Below are 20,262 nucleotides of genomic sequence, written 5' to 3'. Positions count from 1 at the left end.
ATTTGGAATTGTATATGAAACAATATTGGTAATTAGTAGTACAATGGGCATCTTTGATATCACTTAGATGTAGCACAGGTTGCTGGTTTATATAACTATACCATTATGTTATAGACAATTACAGATCTTGCAGAAGTTAGAAGGCTTTCTTTGTCTCAATTAACAAAGATTTGTGGTTGCTTCAACTGTGGTATGATTAATTTTGTAACCATGTCTTATCAGAAATTGGGACATCAAATCTGAAGCCTGTTGTATAGAGAGAGTGCTACTGTCTGTAGTTATGAACCCTTGCAGCAATTTTTGAGGTGTCATTAAGTAACCTGTTGCAATGCTCAATTTGCAGAACATACATGAAATATTTGGCACTGGATGTAAAGTACACTACAGTCGTAATGAATCTCTTTACATGTATGCAAGGTAGTATCTAAAGTATGTATTTGGAAATTGTTGCTTATGCCAATATTTTAGCATTTTAAGTGTTATAAGTATTTGCTATGAAAAATAAATGCAATGTATGTGTAACATTCATGAAATATTTTGTAAGACTAAAACCTGTCAAATGTCAGTCTTGTTAACAACATAAGCTGTATTACTGAACCATTAAAATTTACATTTTTTTAAATGTCCCAGATGTTCCAAGATTATAATCTGTTTCTCAAGATTATAAACAACAGCATGAGCATCTAAATTCTCAGAATTAAACTGTCAAATAGAATGAAATATTTATTTCATATTGAGTTAGAACAGAGTAACCAAATTCATGAAATGAAAATGTCAAGACTAATCCAGGTAACAACACTGACACTAAGTTACTTACTCATCCAGGCTACATGACTTCTGCATACTTATTCACTCTACACCACTGACACATACTTATCCAGACATCACCACCGACACATACTTGTTAAGGCTACACCACTGACACATACTTATCCAGACATCACCACATACACATACCTATCCAGACGTTACCACCGACACATACTTATTCAGTCTACATCACTGACACATACTTATCCAGACGTCCCCACCGACATACTACTTGTTAAGGCTACATCACTGACACATACTTAGTATGCACAACCACTGACACATATTTATTCAGTATACACCACTGATACACTTATTCAGTCACTGAAACATACTTATCCAGGCTACATAACTGAAACATACATATCTAGTCTACACCCCTAGACACATACTTTTCAGTCTATCTCACTGACATGTGCATATTCAGTCTAAACCATGGCCACTGACATAATTTTGTCCACATAACTGACACATACATATTCAGGCTACACTACCGACACATGTTTATTCAGGCTACACCACTGACATACTGAAGCATAATTAAGTCTGCACCACTGATACATACTTATTCAGGCTATACTACTGTCATAATTTATGCTACACCACTGACACACATATGTATCTAGGCTACACTGCTGACTCATATTTATTCAGTATACACCACTGACATACTCATTCAGTTTCTGTCACTGACACATACATATCTAGGCTTCACAACTGACACATACTTATTCAGTCTACACCACTGACATACTTAGCAAGGCTAAACCACTGACATACTTAGCAAGGCTAAACCACTGACACATACTTATTGAGGCAACACTACTGACATACTTATTCAGGCAACACTACTGTCACATACTTATCCAGGCTAAACCATTGACACATACTCATCCATGCAACACCATTGACACATACTTATTCAGTCGTTTCCTCTAGATCTGAGACATACTTATTCAGGCAACACGACTGACACAGACTTATTTATGCTAAACCATTGACACATACTTATTCAGTCTTTTCCTCTAGATCTGATACATACTTATTCAGTCTTTTCTTTTAGATCTGATACATACTTATTCAGTTTACGCCACTGACATATACCTTATTTATTCATGCTCATTTCTAAAATTATTTAGTCTACACCACTGATACATACTTATGCAGGCAACACCACTGACACATAACTTGTCCAGTCCATGCCTAATCAATTTGTATATACTACTTAATGTTGTCTGATCTATTAAAGATCACAGGACAATGGATAGATGATATAGCTTCACTTCATTTATTGAATGCTTGATAACCGCTATCACATTAATGACTTAGCGATGATCAATGGTATTTAAAGTTGGATTACACTGCATTGTTAACCGAGAAAAAATCGGATGAATTATTTATTCCAATTTGTTCTGTAGTATTCAATATTAAAACAAAGTAAGGAAACGGGATATGTTCTAGTAAAACTGTCCTCAAACATTTTAATGATTACCAATAGATGAACAAATGTTTGTTTATTTAAACAAATTTTAAGGTCACACGTTCAATGTTTGTGTAGTTGAGTAGCATGTTGTAAACTGATCTGGTCGTGATAAGTTTTCAGTCAGAAACCAGGAAAGCTTTTATTCTGTTGATTTAATCCATTTCTTCTGATAATTGCCATATCATGCTTTGAGGATGTGTGTGTGTGTTTTATTCTATTTATTATTGCTTTTAAGTACTTGATTTGGAAGATGTCAATGATATCTGGATTTTTTAAGTGTAAAGCTGCACACAGAAAAAGGGAAAAGCAATTTTTATGGAAAATATTGAATATATTAAAGCAGCTGTCAGGAATTAAAAATTAGGTGACCCCAATTTAAACAAAAAAAGATGAAAATACAGACTAATCTAAAAAATGTTGTACAGGACAGAAAACTAAAAATGAGTTTGATATATATAACTACTTTAAAAACAGCCTGTGCCTTACTGTTTTAGTGTTTACCAGACAGGAAAAGAAATTTGATTTTTTTCAAAATTTCTGTATGACCTAATTTATTTTTGTATGACATTTTGTTGGTCAGACAAAGTTTGGGATATTAATTAATGATGGGGGAGAAGGGGGTTAAAGTTAATGAGACAACAACTTAATGACGCAAATAACCAAAAGACATCAAGGGGTTAAATACAAACATGGTAAGACAATATTCCATGATATATGCATTAAACTTGTGGTGCAATGAGAGGTTTTGTTCCATTTTTGATGGCCTAGTTGTGGCTCAGATGAAGACTGAACTAATTTTATTTCTATTGGGCAGAATATGTAACATTTGTAACACCATGTCCAAGAAAAACAGCATAGTTGCAAAGACAATGAAAACAAAATAAGATATTGGCAGAAAGCTAGTATGAAATTGTATAAAACATAAAGGTGACTGTGGGTTGGTTACACTACCTTGATAATTTTTTACTTAAAATAAAGTAGTTTAGGATATTTAGTTATGACATAACTATTATGTGTCAAAAGTTTCTGTGCAGAATTCTTAGAAGTTTATATTTATAGATATGTTTATTTTTACCTTAAGTAATTTCAGTAAAGTATACAACAGGGATTAGTTTAATCTAAATAATTCCAATAAAGGATACAAAAGAGATTAGTCTCAAACTCAGATATAGATTTCAATTTGGCTGCAATATATCCATTATTTTTTGTCACATGTATAGTTTGAAAGTACATTGCTAACATCCTCTTCATTTTAACTTTGGTGTACAGCATAAATTGCCATTTTTGGCAATCATGCCACATCTTCTTCGAATTATATGGAACAAAATTCTTTTATTTGAATGATGCTTTCAATTTTTGCTTTGAGTAAAGCTTTCAAAAGTTTTGCTTTAACATAAGTATGGCTTTATGCTAACCTACGGTTACATATCTAAGTAAGTCAAGAGCAAAAGTCACACAAACCTCAAGAAATATTGGAATTAACCTTGGGTGCTTTATCAGTAACTCCCCTCCATGTTGAAATGTTAAAATCTGGTAATGTCAAATATACTGGTAAATGGTAAATAATGACAGAAACAATGAATTTGATGAGGACAGACAAACCATACACAGCATATAGCCAGATCAAATCATTATAGCCATCTAGAGACTTATTAATTTGAAAACTTCAAATTTGAATGTTTTGGAAATACAGAAAATGTTTCTATAAAACAGGAAAACATGAACCTCTGTATATTTTTATGATCAGGTTCTATTTTCTCTTGCATTGTCAGAAGTTTTAAAGCTTGCGGTATTCTGTCTGTGAAGACCTAGGTGATATAGTCCAAATAATTATGACGTCTTGAAAGGCTATTATAATTTTTTTCTTTGACGCCTTACATCAACGTCATAATGCTGAAGCCGCCATTATCGGTTGGACTTTGAGAGCATATTTTGCTCTCAACTTTGAGACCCAATTTAGCCATCAAATTTTCAAAGAAGGCTAAAACAAAATGCATATTTAAAAATTCTTACCTTTTATGTGTTTGTTTTACGAAAATATTTCCAATTAATCCCTACAGAAATAATAATATAAGTAACAATTCCATCCGAGGCGGGAACATGTCGACTGCATTTTTTAAAACGTTTGTCGGATTTCTTTTTGGGAGATTATAAAATAATTTTTACACCAAACTCGGTAAAACCTGAATTTCCGGAACCATTGTTTTACATTATCCGGAAATTCAGGTTGGTCAAAATGTACCGAGTTTGGTTCAAAAATATATTTTATACACCTTAAATGAAGCATCTTGAGGAGAAATCAGCTAAACGTTTTTATAAAGCAGTAAATTCCCTATCAAAGTCCAACTGAATATATGAGTTTGGCGTTATGACGTTGATGTAAGGCGTCAAAGAAAAAAATTATAATAGCCTTTCAAGACGTCATAATTATTTGGACTATAGGTGATACTGACCTTATATCATAGGATAGAAATGGGTGCCTTAAGCTTGTACCTTGTATAGACTATAGACATGCTTTAAGTTACCAAGTTTCCATATGTCATATTATATCCATTGTCCTTGTATTAGAAGTAAGGAGATACTGATTGCCAATCAGGCACTTTTCCACAAGAGACCAAATGATGTGATTCAACGTGTGTTAGCAATTACAGGTTACTGTTTGGCCTTCAACTATGAGAAAAACCCATACTGTAAAGTCAGTTATAAAAGCTCCCCAAAAATGTGTTTAAACAATTCAAATGAAAAGTAAAACTGAGTGCATTCAGATTGGATGTAAATCTAAAGTATTGATAATTTGGTTGAATGTTTATACTTAATGTCTAATTTCAGTACGATTACATGACAGTATACAAGATGAAGGTTGCCATTATTTAGTTTTTGATTTGTAAGTATACAGTTTTCTTGGCCAAATTATAGAAGAAAATCATGTTCTTTGTACATGTAAGTGCATGTATTGCTTTTCTATGATGATATTTATATATGAATACATGTAAATACCAATAATTACTTTTTTGCAATTTATTTTCATTATTATCTTTATGTGTTGATTTAAGGAGATTTTTTTTTGACTGGCTAAATTTAAACATTCTTCAGTTTTTCAGTCCTGATTTAAAACTTCCATTTTACTTACCACCGTCCAGATACCAACAAGAAGTAATAGTAAATTATTGGTTCATATAGATTTTACTTACCACCGTCCAGATACTAACAAGAAGTAATAGTAAATTATTGGTTCATATAGATTTTCAGACATGATACAAATTACAACTGATCATGACATTGTTTCAAAAAATAAAACTAAGTGACGAAGAAAACATCATTCTCAAACACTAAGATTAGTTACTACTTCATGTTTGTTAATAAAGTAATATTTTCGTTTTTTTTCTTTTTAGGGTAACTGGTGGTGAATTATTTGAAGATATAGTTGCTAGAGAATTTTATAGTGAAGCAGATGCCAGGTATATTTATTTCACACACATACATGTATCTACTATAAAGCTTAAAACAGTCATTATTCAAGGATTAGAATATTTTCATTTAAAAGCATTTTCTTCACGCACACAAATTTTATTCATGTAGTTTGCAACCATACCACATCTCTATCTTTATATTTGAAAAATTAATACATGTTTATAAAGATTGTCTACCAGAAAAGGATAATTGATTTACAAATTTGAAAAAAAAATCAACTATCAAATAAAATTTCTCCTTCATAGACTCTTTATTTTATGCCTAGTTAATAGTGTAAATCTACTTTGTCAGACTTTAAGAAAGATTGTTTTGGATCTTTCATAAAAAAAAAAAAAAAAAAGATAGAAACATATTTTCAAAGGTCTGGATGAGGGAGGGTCTTCTTAATTCTTTGATTACTTTATCCATTTTTCTCTATTCATTTGGTTTTTTTTGCCTTTTATTCTCTGTTCTTTATATTTCACACCCTTTTTTTCTGTATTCTTGTATGTTTTTGCGCCTTTTTCTACTATTCTTTCTTACCTTTTATTGTGCACTTTTTTTGGCCCGATAAGGTGGATCGAGACTATTCAACTGAGCATAATTTCACGGATGAATTGCCATGCACACGAAAAGTTTGTGACTATAAAGATTAAAATAACAAAGAATGCGGCACTTCTGACAGAAACTTCGAAAAGGCAGGAGCCACCTTAACCTCTTTTCTACAAACCTTATCCAGCCCGTCAAATTTGTATACATAATTTTGATAGTTTAACATTAGTATATGAAAAGAGATACTTTCATGCAGACTTGTGCCTAATTTTTGTTGTTTAGAAGAGTGTTATACGAAATCATTTTATTTTAGCCATTATACATATTATATATCAGCAAAATATTCTCACTTGCAGTTTGAGAGGATTTAGATTTCAAATTCTTATTGGAATATTCTCCCTGACTATGCATGGATTTTGTTTCAGACAGGCTGTGTATATACTACTGAAGAGTTATGAGAGATTTTCTTGAATTCACTTTCATAAATGAATCCAGGTACATTCACAATAATATGTAAACTTGATCATTTCAGTCACTGCATTCAACAAATCTTAGAAGGTGTAAACCATTGTCATCATAATTATGTTATACACCGAGATTTAAAGGTGGGTCTGCCGTCCAGTTCTTGTTGCATGTCCCCCGCTGGCCAGTGATACTGTAGTCATATGATTTCTTAAAGCTTAATGATTTAGGGTTTTGTGGTAGTGTAGACATAGCAAAGCTCTTTAAATTTGAAGAAAAAACAAATATGCAAATTTCACCTTCAGTGTTTGATATAGAAGATAATTGTTTTCCCTAATAGGGCCGGACCATTGTACAATATTGGACTATTTAAGACAAAAACAATAAGGTACTTAGTGCAAACAGTTTGAATATACATTAATCTATTTAAGAAGACAGTTCTTTTATTAAATTTCGGGTAAAAAAAAATTTTTAAAGAAGCTTTTAATGATGATATGAGTAAGCCTGGAAAAACAATTCAGTTAATAATATTTTTCATTATAAATTCTATTAAGACATGTGCTAAAGATATATGCAGACTACATATAAAAGCTATTTAATATCAAGTCAATATCTCTTAAATATAAATTTGATGTAAGACTTGTGTTCATATTACTAAATATATATACTCTCATGATTTTGATTGAAAGACAGTGGACATAATTAAAACATATTAAAAGAAATTGGTTCAGATTCTATAAAAGATTTTGTCACTTTCCTGCTTTAAGTTGAAAATATCAGATAAATTGTTTAAAATAGAAGTTTAAGGAATTGACGTATGATAGAATAGTCATTGATATTTCCTTTACACAAATAATCCTGACTTTATCCATGATACTAATCGATGGAAATCATGTTGATGCAGGTATTTTTTCTGTTATTTAGTAACAATTAATAATAAAATCAATATTTCATGAGTAGTTAGGCTTAAATTACGTAAATTAATTAAAGGCTAAATTATAAAATAAAAGAAAAAAAATCCTTATTAAATTATAACTTAAATGCAGGATTTTTGGTATAATCGCCATTACCAAAATTATATATGAAGCAGATTCTTCATAAATAGTTTTGTGTTTGTTGTCAGACGTAAATTTCTGCAGTTTTTCTACAGCACTTCTTTGCAAAGCTTAACTGTGTAGGCTGTTTTGCAGTATGGCATTATTTGCTAGCTTGAGTGAAATTTGAATGATTGAAGCTACAAATGGTTCATTTTTTCTGCTTTGATATTAAAAAAAAAACTTATTTTTAAAGAAAATTGTTCATTAGGGATTTCATAAGTTAATGATTTGGTTAAATAAGACATTTTTTCACAAAATCAGATTCTAGATAGGGATTTTGGTCTAAGGCTGCAGCTATGATATTGTTGTTTTTAATTCAGATTTTAATGAACTTTACAAACAAAAAAATATAGGTAAATTACTAAAATTGGGAGAGAAGAATTAAGAAATCATATGGCAATTAACAAATGAATGTGCCTAACCTACTGTACAAATCATTCTTATGTTTAACTTGTGTTTTATCTCATAACATATTCATTTGACACAAAAACCATTTGCAGTACATTGAAAAAATTTCTGAAAAATTTCAAATTGAATTTTGAGAGATAATAAAATAGATTTTGACAAATATATCCCTGAATGTGTTATGAGTTAGAAGATAAGTTAGTGTGTACAAGCTGACGATAGATTAGGCCGCATGGCCTTTTTCAGCTATTGAGCTATTGTAACATTGTAGTCTGGTAACTTGTTATTTCAGTCACTGCATGCAGCAAATTTTAGAGAGTGTTAACTATTGTCACGAACATGGAATCGTTCATCGAGATTTAAAGGTAAGTTACATGTCCTTTTGTCTTTTAAATGTTGTAACTCATGAAGAACCCATGTCAGTATTTCCTTTAAAATTTTGTAAATAATGTGTACCTACTGTAGCCCAATTGTTTATTCCACATACAACTTCGTTGTAACATGTGGGCTATCCCATTAATCTTTTTAGGGGAGGGTAGGCAGAGAATTTAATTTGGGATGTGGATCATGTGTCAATTATAGCTGTAGCCTGTACGTCCATTTGATGCATGCAAACTTGCAGAAAGATGTTGATTGTGAGGTGAATGTATTTTGGAAGCCCCTTCCTATCCCAAACATACTTTAAATATAAATATTTTTATATATATATGACTTGTTCTTCAATCTGTTTTCTTATAAATACTTCAGCAAATATTAGAAATATAATAAATTATATTGAAACAAGAGGATGTGGTATGAGTGCCACTGAGACAAGTCCCAATGTCACGTGTGAAAAGTAAAAACAAAGTTTAAATTACATCCTTCAACACGCTCACACCAAACCGAAAGCTATTTAGGGCCCAAAATGACTAGTGTTAAAACAATTCAAACTGGAAAACCAACATATAATAAACAAGTAATGAGAAACACTTATGTACCAGATCAAGAAATGACAACAGCCGAACAACAGGTCCTACTTAGGACAGGTGCAAACAAATGCAGTGGGTTTAATTTTTTTAACAGGCCACAACCTTCACCCTAAACCTGAAACAGTGGTGTAACATTACAAAATAGAAAGACACACTATAAAATATCAATTGAAATGGCTGACCTCAATCAAAAAGACATATCAACAAAAACAAGTAAACATACACTGAACGAATAAATTTGATCTATGACACAATATAAAACAAACTTGATTTTTTTTTATCAGTCAAAGTTGTCAAAAAAATTGAAATATATTGTACTATAAATGAGGAAGTTTGCAGATGCATTATTTTGTGCTTAGCTAAAGCTGGAATCTTTTGTATATACCTTATTGTGATAAGGTTTTAACATACCTCATAAATACTTGAAGACAATTGCTAAATTTTCCATTGAAAATATTAATTGAACATCAACTTTTTTCGCAATAATAAAAACACTGCAATAATTTCTGAATTTACAGTATATATGTGTGGAAAAGGGAGAGAAACTACCAGTTGGATACCTATTTTGACAAACTATTGTAATTATTTTTTGACAATTTCGAAACTTGTACAAAAGAAAAGGATGAAAAGGCTAGCAACTGTTAACAAAACTACACAGAAAACTTAAAGCAACAACCCCACCAAAGTAGAGGGTTTTTGCCAACACAATATACTAGTTTTCTTTCAACGAAATATAGGTTCACCGAATTACTTGAAAATACCTGTAGTTATCAATTTTTTAGAAGATTTTTGCATGGTTTGTGACAAAGTTGCCCAATTGGAGAAAACTTATTTTGCAGCAGGGAGACAAAAGTATATTTTTGTGATTAGGTTTTTCATATACAATGAGCAAAAGGTCAATTATTTTTTGGGAAACAATTGCTTTCAAGCAATCTGTAGACTTATTCCATTGACTCAGGTCCATGCCCTCACGTCAACCGTTTATTCTAAACATTAAGGAACATGTCAGATTCTTATGATTGTCTTGCCATAAAAGGTAAAAACAAACAAAAGGATTGAACTTAAACAACTGTCCTATAATGTTCTTCTCATAATCTTCATGTTTCGATATTTCCCTTGACTTATATGTGTGTTTTTAACAACACGGATAAGCAGTATTTATATAGTGTTTTTATAAATTTAGAAACATGTCAGAGGGAATTCCCCAGTTTTGATAAAATGCGAGAGTTCTCTGAATTCCGATAAATCTATTTCTGTCATATAAGAACTGAAGTGGAGTTTTTTTCTTATATGTCACCGTTATGAAACTGATATTTGATATTGTATTCACATAAAGAAATGGAGAACCATCTAGGTCGTTTAATTAACATTTAATATACGTTCTTGCTCCAAATCACAAGTCTAGGGTTTGTTTAGGTAATATATGCATGCGTATAGTTTTCTTGACTTCAAGGGGTATCAGATTGAATGGTTGCTTTGGATTCCCCACTCCATTGATTAATTTGAAACTCATGGTCAGCAAAATTTACAATTCATCATGAATCTCCTGAAAGAAATATAATAAAATAATGATCTAATTCATTTTAGAAACTAAAAGATAGAAGATCAATTTTTTTATTCTATATCAAGAGATTTGAGAATATTAGCCTAGTTATACCTCAGCTATTTCCAGAGACTTAGGGATTTATGTTTGAACATCAAAATGTCACAATCAAGTAACTAGGGCGTGGCATTTGTATGTCAGTATGCTACATTCTCTATTTGTTATTCTAAGTTGGTCACCTTCTGTCTGGAAAGACATAAATAGAGATATCATGTCTGTAATCTCAGTGAATATAATGCCAGTTATATGTCTATTTTGAATGTACATGTATTGCCAGAACTATTTCTATATATCTTCATTCTATAAATAAGAGTTAAATCCGGTTTACAGCTGGTTTTCAGAAATAGAAGGTACCTTCAACCTTGTAAGTTGATATATTGATATTGTGGGTCAACAGCTTTGTAAAGTTTTTAATCCTTGGATGAACTGTGCAATATGTTGTAGTTGTAGGTAGTCCAGCATTTGTAAAACAACATTCAATAGATATTTCTATCATTTGCATAACTTAAAACATGCACAAATTATTTACCATTAGATGTTAAGCAAACAACAATCAATCATTACTTAACGATAGATCTTAAGGTAAAGCACAAAGAATCCAAATGGTACATGTCTACCCAGTCATTAATGTCAAGGACAAGTATCTCTAAATAATTTTAGTTCAAGGACATTTTTGGTAGTTGAATGGTTTGTTAGTTACAGATGAGAAACTCCTATAGCTATAGAAATGAGTTTATTTCTCCTGTTCGAGGTGATACCAAACTTCTGATTTATTGCTGAAATTGGAAGTAAAACTTCCTTCATGATGTTTTTCTACCACAGCAAATCTGTTCAGTGTGATGAATTATTTGTAAAACAAAACACTGTCAACTGCTTTTGAATAGATCAATACTCTCGTAAATTGTAGTAATAGAATAAATGAAATCTTAGAAAAGCTATGTTTTATATCCATCAGTAATAGAAGTCCACATTAAATACTGGTTGTAGATTTGCTCTTTAGATCTTGTTGACAGAACGCTTTGATCATTGCATAATATGTGAGATTTACATGACCTGTTTCTTACAAGAAATCGCACCCTTAGGAAATTGCATATTAACGTGCCACCAATATTGATTATAGGCAGTAGAGTAATTCTAGGATGGCACAAGGTTTGAAGGTTTGATGTAAGTGTACTACGATTAACTTCCAGAAACGTTATACAGTTTTATAGCAAAGATGAAATTAAATTATTCATAGAATGATATTGACAATGAAATGCACAAATTCAAGTGATATGTTTACATATAATCAATGAGGCAGTACGATTAACATTCTTTGTATGTCTGTAATGAAGTTATAGGTAGATCATTTGTTTAGCATTAGATTTGCATCCAATATAAAGGAATTGCTACTAATAAAAATTTCTGTGGTTCTTGATTTGCTTGGGATTATTAGTAAGAAAAAAGAAATACTGCACTTCGTCAAATAAATGGACAATGTTGCCTGCTAAACTAAAAATTTCTTAAAGAGTTCACAACCTGTCTCCCTTTATAATGGGGGTCACATTAATAAAAAGTTGACATTTTGGATTCTGTAAATTCAGAAATTATTGCGTGCATTTATTGTTGCTATTTCATAATTTTAGACTAAAATATTAAGAAAAGTCCTGTTTAATTCTGATAAAAAAGTTGAAAATGCTAGATTAAATAATTGCAATTATAACCCTGTTGCAGTTTTGGCAATAATAAAAACATGGCAATAATTTGTGAATTTACAGTACCTCTCTATTATCATGTATCTACTTGCAACTTTAAATCAAAGTAACTGTTATGATATTTGTATTATTAGAGCAATTTTAATCTTTCCTGAAATAGCATCCTAATGCAGGTTTGGATGTTTCATTTGAATATTGCCTTTTAGATCAGATGTTCTATCTTATGTATAATGAAAAATGTCAATTTTCATGCTTCAAATGCATATTTCCTGCTTAGTGGGATATTTAGAAGCAATTAGGGGAAAACATTCTCATCTATCTTTAAATTTGAAGCGGTAGTTTTTCCTAACTTTGCTACGATTGTGATAGAATTTTTGAGAAAGTTTGAAGCTGCCAATATCAATAACATATACTAAAATTTCACAATAAGAACAATGTTTACATAAACCCTAGAAGTGTTAATGATTCATTACTCATATTGTGTTATGTGTCTGGCTATTTCATTAATTATGCAGTGGGTTTGTTTTCCAAACTATACTGATGGCTTTGAGAAACAGCTGTGAAATAACCCAGATATATAGATATTAATGATAAGTTATGCATGTACATAATGTGTTGGTGAATTTTTAATATTTTTTTATAAATGAATGCATTTGATGCCATCAATGGTCAAATGTCAAAATTTTCAAAACCATTAATTCTATTTCAACATAGAAACATCTCAGACAATCATGAAATGATTCCAAAAATTGACATTTTTTACAAACCTTTCTAACAAGACTGATTACTTCTGTGGGACTTTGCAGTTGAAAATGGAACTTTAAGTCATTTCAATTGCTTATCTATTTACTATTATTTATTCTTGATTAATGATAGTGTTTAACATCTTTTCAGTTCCATTTCTCACAGGATCTATCAGAAGATGTGAACCAAGTTTAATTCCACCCAATCTCTTTCCTCTGTGTGATATTTTCCTGTAATTGATCTGAGCTGCTGCCCAGTTAATATAAAGAAAGAAGATGTGGTATGATTGCCAATGAGACAACTCTCCACAATAGACCAAAATGACACAGAAATTAACAACTATAGGTCACTGTATGGCCTTCAACAATGAGCAAATCCCATACCGCATAGTCAGCTATAAAAGGCCCCGAAATGACAATGTAAAACAATTCAAACGATAAACTAACGGCCTTATTTATGTACAAAAAATTAACAAAAAAAACCCAAATATGTAACACATAAACAACAACCACTGATTTACAGGCTCCTAACTTGGGACAGGCACATGCATACATAATGTGACGGGGTTAAACATGTTAGCGGGATCGCAACCCTCCCCCTAACCTGGGACACTGGTATAGCAGTACAACATAAGACATCCAAATCAAGTCATCATAGTGTGAATGACAAACATCAAAATTTTGTCTGTTTGTCAATAAAATAATTTTAAAGTGTGAAACATCAACAATCTTCTAAATGCAAAATTGAAGTTAAAGAGAGATGGTATGATGAATACTTTACTTACCATTCTGGAGTCAGTTTCACAAAATAACTTACGAATAAGATTGATCGTAAGTCATGAACAAATCAGTATACTTACTATCAATCTTAGTCATAAGTTTTTTTGCGAAACTCCTGTATTTTTGTTAAAAAATAGTCTGGAAATTCTGAAAATGGTAATTGCGAACTGTTTTAAATGCAAAGATAAGTATACATTGACCACAACAGCAGATCATTGTTGGGAACGTTTTTTTCAAGAAGGATTTAATTAGATATTCAAACACACCAAAATAAACAAGTCCTTTAAATGTGTGATAGATTGATTTTTGAGCCTGCAAACTTGCATTGACATGTCATATGAACAAATGTAAATAAGTACTGATATATTTGAATACAAGTAGAAGAAATATTAGTCATCATTATTGAGGCCCTGATTTAGAGAAAAGTGACTAAGTTGGTTCTTGCCAGTCAAAGCCATGGGATGACATCTGTGTATTTGTTTAATGCTTTATGGTGTTTTTATTTGGGGTTTCTATCTCCTTGAAGTTTTCATCCATCTTTAAAGTCCACAAATCAGTCCAACTTTGATAATCAGGATTACAGGAAGAGTTCTCATTCTGTGTGAAATTTGCCATTATAACTCCATATAAACACACGATAATTATGTAGCCATCTAATTAATCTTTTGATCTGGCCATTTTCCTAATCATTATCTTTCACTTTGTTGATAAAAATGATGAAAATCAATAAATGAAATTCTGCCAGACTGAATAAATGACACTAATTGTGACAAATGTTTTTGTATATTAATCATTGTAAAATATCTGGGAGTCTGATTCACAACTGCTCCAAGATACATTGGGCTTCATTTATACTGGTTTAAACCAATATGCATATTGCCAGATATATATATAATATATATATATATATCTGTTATTTCAATATATAAATGATTTTTGTCGAGCCTTCGACTTTAGTCGAAAAAGCGAGACTAAGCGATCCTACATTCCGTCGGCGTCGGCGGCGGCGTCCACAAATATTCACTCTGTGGTTAAAGTTTTTGAAATTTTAATAACTTTCTTAAACTATACTGAATTTCTACCAAACTTGGACAGAAGCTTGTTTATGATCATAAGAAAGTATCCAGAAGTAAATTTTGTAAAAATAAAATTCCATTTTTTCCGTATTTTACTTATAAATGGACTTAGTTTTTCTGCGAGGAAACATTACATTCACTCTGTGGTTAAAGTTTTTAAAATTTTAATAACTTTCATAAACTATCCTTGATATGTACCAAACTAGGACAGAAGCTTGTTTATGATCATAAGATGGTATCAAGAAGAAAATGTTGTGAAAATAAATTTCCACTTTTCCGTATTTTACTTATAAATGGACTAAGTTTTTTCTGAGAGGAAACATTACATTCACTCTGTGGTTAAAGTTTTTAAAATTTTAATAACTTTCATAAACTATCCTTGATTTGTACCAAACTTGGACAGAAGCTTGTTTATGATCATAAGATAGTATCAAGAAGAAAATTTTGTAAAAACAAATTTCCACTTTTCTGTATTTCACTTATAAATGGACTTTGTGGTTTAAGTTTTTAAAATTTTATAATGTTCTTAAACTATCCTGGATTTCTACCAAACTTAGACAAAAGCTTATTTCTGATCATAAGATATTATTCAGAAGTAAATTTTGTAAAAAAAAAATTCACTTTTTCCGTATTTTACTTATAAATGGACTTAGTTTTTCTTCCAGTTAACATTACATACAGTCTGCAGTTAAAGTTTATAAAACATTTATTAGATTCATAAACTATCCTGGATTTTTTTACCAAACTTGGAAGCTTCTTTCAATCAAAAGACAGTATTGTGAGGGAAATTTTTATTGATGTTTTTCCTCATTTTTGTTGAGTCTGCAATTAACAGAAAAAGTAGGCGAGACACCGGGTTCCGTGGAACCCTTACGAATTTTTTTTTTCTCCAGACAAAATTTGAATGTAAGAGGAACATGTGTTTATTACAGATGACACTGACAAAACTGCTTTAATATGTTAAGCATCACAAAAAGAAGTGAAAAATATTTTTTATCATGTACTGATAGTTTGTCTGACAAGAAGGGGTCATACTGGGGTAGCTTTATCCCCCTGAGAGGGAGATACATTCATAATGTTCTATAGACAACAACTTAGCAAACAATAACATTGTAGTGCCACTATTCAAATGAGACCACATCACTTGAAGTTTTGGACACTTTAAACATGTGACTGTATGGAATATGTTTTGTTCGTTGACTTTTTTTATACCCTTGAACTTGATCTAATGGTAATGTCTAGGAGTTTGTTTGGCTATTACCATACAATTTTCCCCTTAAACAATTCAGACCATACAAAAGTTTGGATGATGTGTATGTTTGGGAGAGGTCTGTCTTTTTGTTGTGATAGCTAACAAAGATCAGATCTAAAGAGCTACAATAGGCAGAAAATTTGGGTTTTTGGTCATTATAGATTTTCTTTCATAATGATCAATATTAATAACTCATTTGATGGAAAATGTTTCTAAGGAAAGATAAGAAGATTGAATTAATCCAAAAAATACAAGGTTAAAGCAGCTATAAACAGGGGAAATTAAATCCTGATGTTTAGAATAATACCTTCAACCTTTACTACTCTGACTTGCACATTTTTTGTAGTGAGAAAAACATTATTGATTGTGAGGTTACCAGTTATATTGTAGTATTGAATATTACAAATACCAACATTTTCTCTGCAATGAATGTCTTCCTCTCTAACAGGAATAAGAAAGGATAAGATTACTTCTGTCAGGAAGGAAACTTCAGGAAATGTCAGGAAATGTCATGTACAGATACTCGTTTAACCTTAAATAATGCAATAAAATCATATTTACTTATGCAGCATGGTGAAATTCACATTAACGAATCTATTGAAAGATGACAGAAACTTGAGCATCATCAAGGATATGCATTTTGCAACAATTTACATGCTAGGGCAGTGACGTGAGGTTCATTAAAATTTCACTTTTTTTACACCCGTTTAGAGAAATTCTAAAATAAGAAATTGCATAGATATTTCTTACTTGTACCAAACCTATGAACATTTAAGAATCTTTCAAGACCCATAGTAATTGCTTGGATACAGGAGCGTATAAAAGAGAAGTAAGATTTATGATGTTAACTGAAGCAAACTTTCCATAGATGCATTACAATAATCCATTAGCAGACATATTCTATGACAATCAGTAGGGTTTCATCACATGAATTGCCATCTGTAATCAAAATATACAAATCTCATAGTCTAATCTTTTACTATCATTACATATGAAGGGTTTGTCAGTTTAATTAGCCTATAAGTCCTAGGCTTACATAATTTGTTATGCACAGAAAAAGATGGACATATTTTGATGATATGGCGTCATTAAAAGAACATCAAGCAATCATTACAGTAGGCTTTAATGAATCATTAACAAGTGTTTAGGTAATGCTAGATTCCATTAACACAATTAATATTTTGAATTTGTTAATTTTTAGTTATGAAACTTTGATTATTAAAAACTGAGCAATTGTTCACATGTATCTGTAAATATACTCCTCAAACTAGTATATACTGCTGCTCTAGAAGTAGAGGATATATTACTATCATTTTATCTGTCCGAGCACATATTTCGGTCACTCTTTCCTCAGTAGCTTGACAGTGATGCGTTGTGAGTTGGAGCAAATAAGGATCTGTCAAGACACTTTCTTCCTGTTGGACAATACTTGAAATTTTTCATTATGTTGAATACACTATAATGGTCAAGTTTATTTTGAAACATTTGTCAGGACATAAAATAATTGTTGCATTGAATAACTTTACAATTACTATTAGCGCTGGTAATTGTATTGTAGGATATATATATCCTGAAGCATTGTGGGAAATAGATCAATAAGCTTGTACACATTAGAAATTTGATGAAATAATCAAATACCCTAGTGATTAGGTTATAACTTTATCATTCTTTGGTCAATGTCTATTAATTTATAATGTTAGACAATTACTTATCCATACCCACAGAATAATATCCTGGTGAATTGAATGTTTGTAAATCACTTTTTTTTAATATCGCAAACTCCATTTCCAGGAAGAGATAAAGTGATATGAAACACTTTGCTTTATTCACAGGGGGCATTTGAATGATAATTGAATTGTCTGTCTATCCATTAGTATAATTCCTCATCTTTGTCAAGGTGCAAGCTTACTATTTTGTGATGGATTTTATGAATTTAGAAGTTCGTTTAGTGTGACAATAATTTATGAGGACAAATGTCTTTGCTCTTATATATATGCTAAGCAATTGTGATGTCCATAAGGGATCTTTTTCTTTCCCCATACTGTAAATTCAGAAACTATTGCATGCTTTTATTGCAATTTTTGAGGAATGGACAAAAATGAGAAAATATCTATTGTGCTTTGGGGTAAAGCTGCATACTGATATATCTGTCAGATATCAGAATGCAAGTCTTATTCTTACAATTCTATTCCAATATTCAATGACTGATCCAAAACTGTTTTATAAGAGCGCCCACTGACTGACCTAAGGGGGTTCCGTTCCAGTCATGCTTCAGTGATTCTCTATAAAAGCATCCAAATTTTTTCCACAAAAGGGGGAAAAGGGGGGGGACCCTTAGGGCCCACCTGGATCTGCCTATGGTATTGTATTATTGGTAATCATTAAAACCTTTCAATAGTTTCTGAATTAACAGTATTATAAATAAAGACCATTTCTCATTGAATTTGTCTACTGGTCAGGTCTTCTTTCTGTCCAACACGTATACAAGTTTGTTATACTTTTCTCATGTACTACTGAATAAAATGAATCCATATTTTGTTAGCAGACTGACAATGGTGAGTAGTTAGTTGTGACACCAAACAAAACTTGAGAATGTCACTCCAAAGTGAGAAGAAACTTTTGACATTTAAATTAGTCAGTAGGTCTGAGGTCACAGTAGCTAATAAAGACTGAAAGTTTAGAAAAACTTTGTTTTAAGACAATTTCTATTGAGTCATAAATCAGATCTTTGTCTGTCTTTTTTTATGATATGCCATAGGGTTAAAAAGACCCCTTTGATTTTTTGTCAAAAAATCTACATGCACTGAATTTATTACCAATCAACAGTCCAAATTTTTTTTGTCAGCTGCGTAACATGTTGTAAGGAACATGGAAATACTGGGGGTCTGTGTGTCCCTGTGTCCATCCAGTCATGTTAGCGTTCTCACGTGTACTATTCTTGCCAGATTTTTATAAAACTTATATTATAGGTTAATATCAGAATTGTCTAGGATACATTACAAAATGGGGGGCAATCAACTTCTTATACAACCATAAAAAAAAAATTTGGGATCGTATGATGTTTTGATGTCTTGTCGTTCTCCAAAAAACACATTGGTTTCTGGATAATAGTTTTAGCTTAAGTGGATAGATCTTTATGAAATTTTTTCAGAAGGTCCAATACCACAAAAGGAAGGTTGGTATTGATTTTGGGATGATGGTCCCAACCGTTTAGGAATTAAAGCCCTAAAAGGGGCCCAAAACAAGCATTTTTCTAGTTTCATGATAATAACATGTAAGTGTATGGATCTCTCTGAAATTATACCACAATGTTCCATATAAATAAAGGCAACAGTAGTATACCGCTGTTCAAAACTCATAAATCCATGGACAAAAAACAAAATCAGGGTAACAAACTAAAACCTAAGGAAACGCATTAAATATAAGAGGAGAACAACGACACAACACTAAAATGTAACACACACAGAAACGGACCAAGCATCAGACAAAATCCCACGAGAATAACAAATATAACATCAAAACCAAATACATGAATTTGGGACAGACAAGTACCGTGACACGTCTTATCGCAATTACACTCAAAAATAAGAGAAAACAAACAATGCAACGTTAAAATGTAACACACACAGAAACGAACAATAATATAACAATGGCCATATTCCTGACTTGGTACAGGACATTTTTAAAGGAAAATATAACAAAGGAAAGGCTGGGATTGAGTTTTGGGGTTATTGTTTCAAACATTTCCATTTCCTCTGAAACTGTACCACAATGTTTAATACCACAAGTAGAAGGTTGGGATTCAATTTGAGGGTTATGGGGCCAACAGTTTAGGAATTAAGGGCCAAAAACAAGCATTTATCTAGTTTCCAGACAATAACTTGTGT

The 20,262-nt window shown here is 31.4% G+C and overlaps 1 protein-coding gene across 4 annotated transcripts in view; it reads left to right on the top strand.

The window, feature by feature from the left end:
• LOC143045946 (calcium/calmodulin-dependent protein kinase type II delta chain-like) overlaps window positions 1–20,262 on the top strand; it is an 89,297-nt gene that overhangs the window by 12,711 nt on the left and 56,324 nt on the right. For all 4 annotated transcript variants that reach the window (XM_076218799.1, XM_076218801.1, XM_076218800.1 and 1 more), the window contains exons 4-6: window positions 5,123–5,177; window positions 5,686–5,751; window positions 8,552–8,624. In XM_076218799.1, the coding sequence (XP_076074914.1) occupies window positions 5,123–5,177; window positions 5,686–5,751; window positions 8,552–8,624 (194 nt within the window). The remainder of the gene's footprint in view (window positions 1–5,122; window positions 5,178–5,685; window positions 5,752–8,551; window positions 8,625–20,262) is intronic.

This window comes from Mytilus galloprovincialis, chromosome 9 (genome assembly GCF_965363235.1).
Source record: "Mytilus galloprovincialis chromosome 9, xbMytGall1.hap1.1, whole genome shotgun sequence".
In the NCBI taxonomy this organism is placed as follows: Eukaryota; Metazoa; Mollusca; class Bivalvia; order Mytilida; family Mytilidae; genus Mytilus; species Mytilus galloprovincialis.
Note: the sequence above shows the minus strand (reverse complement) of the source record. Positions and strands in the feature narration are given on the sequence as shown.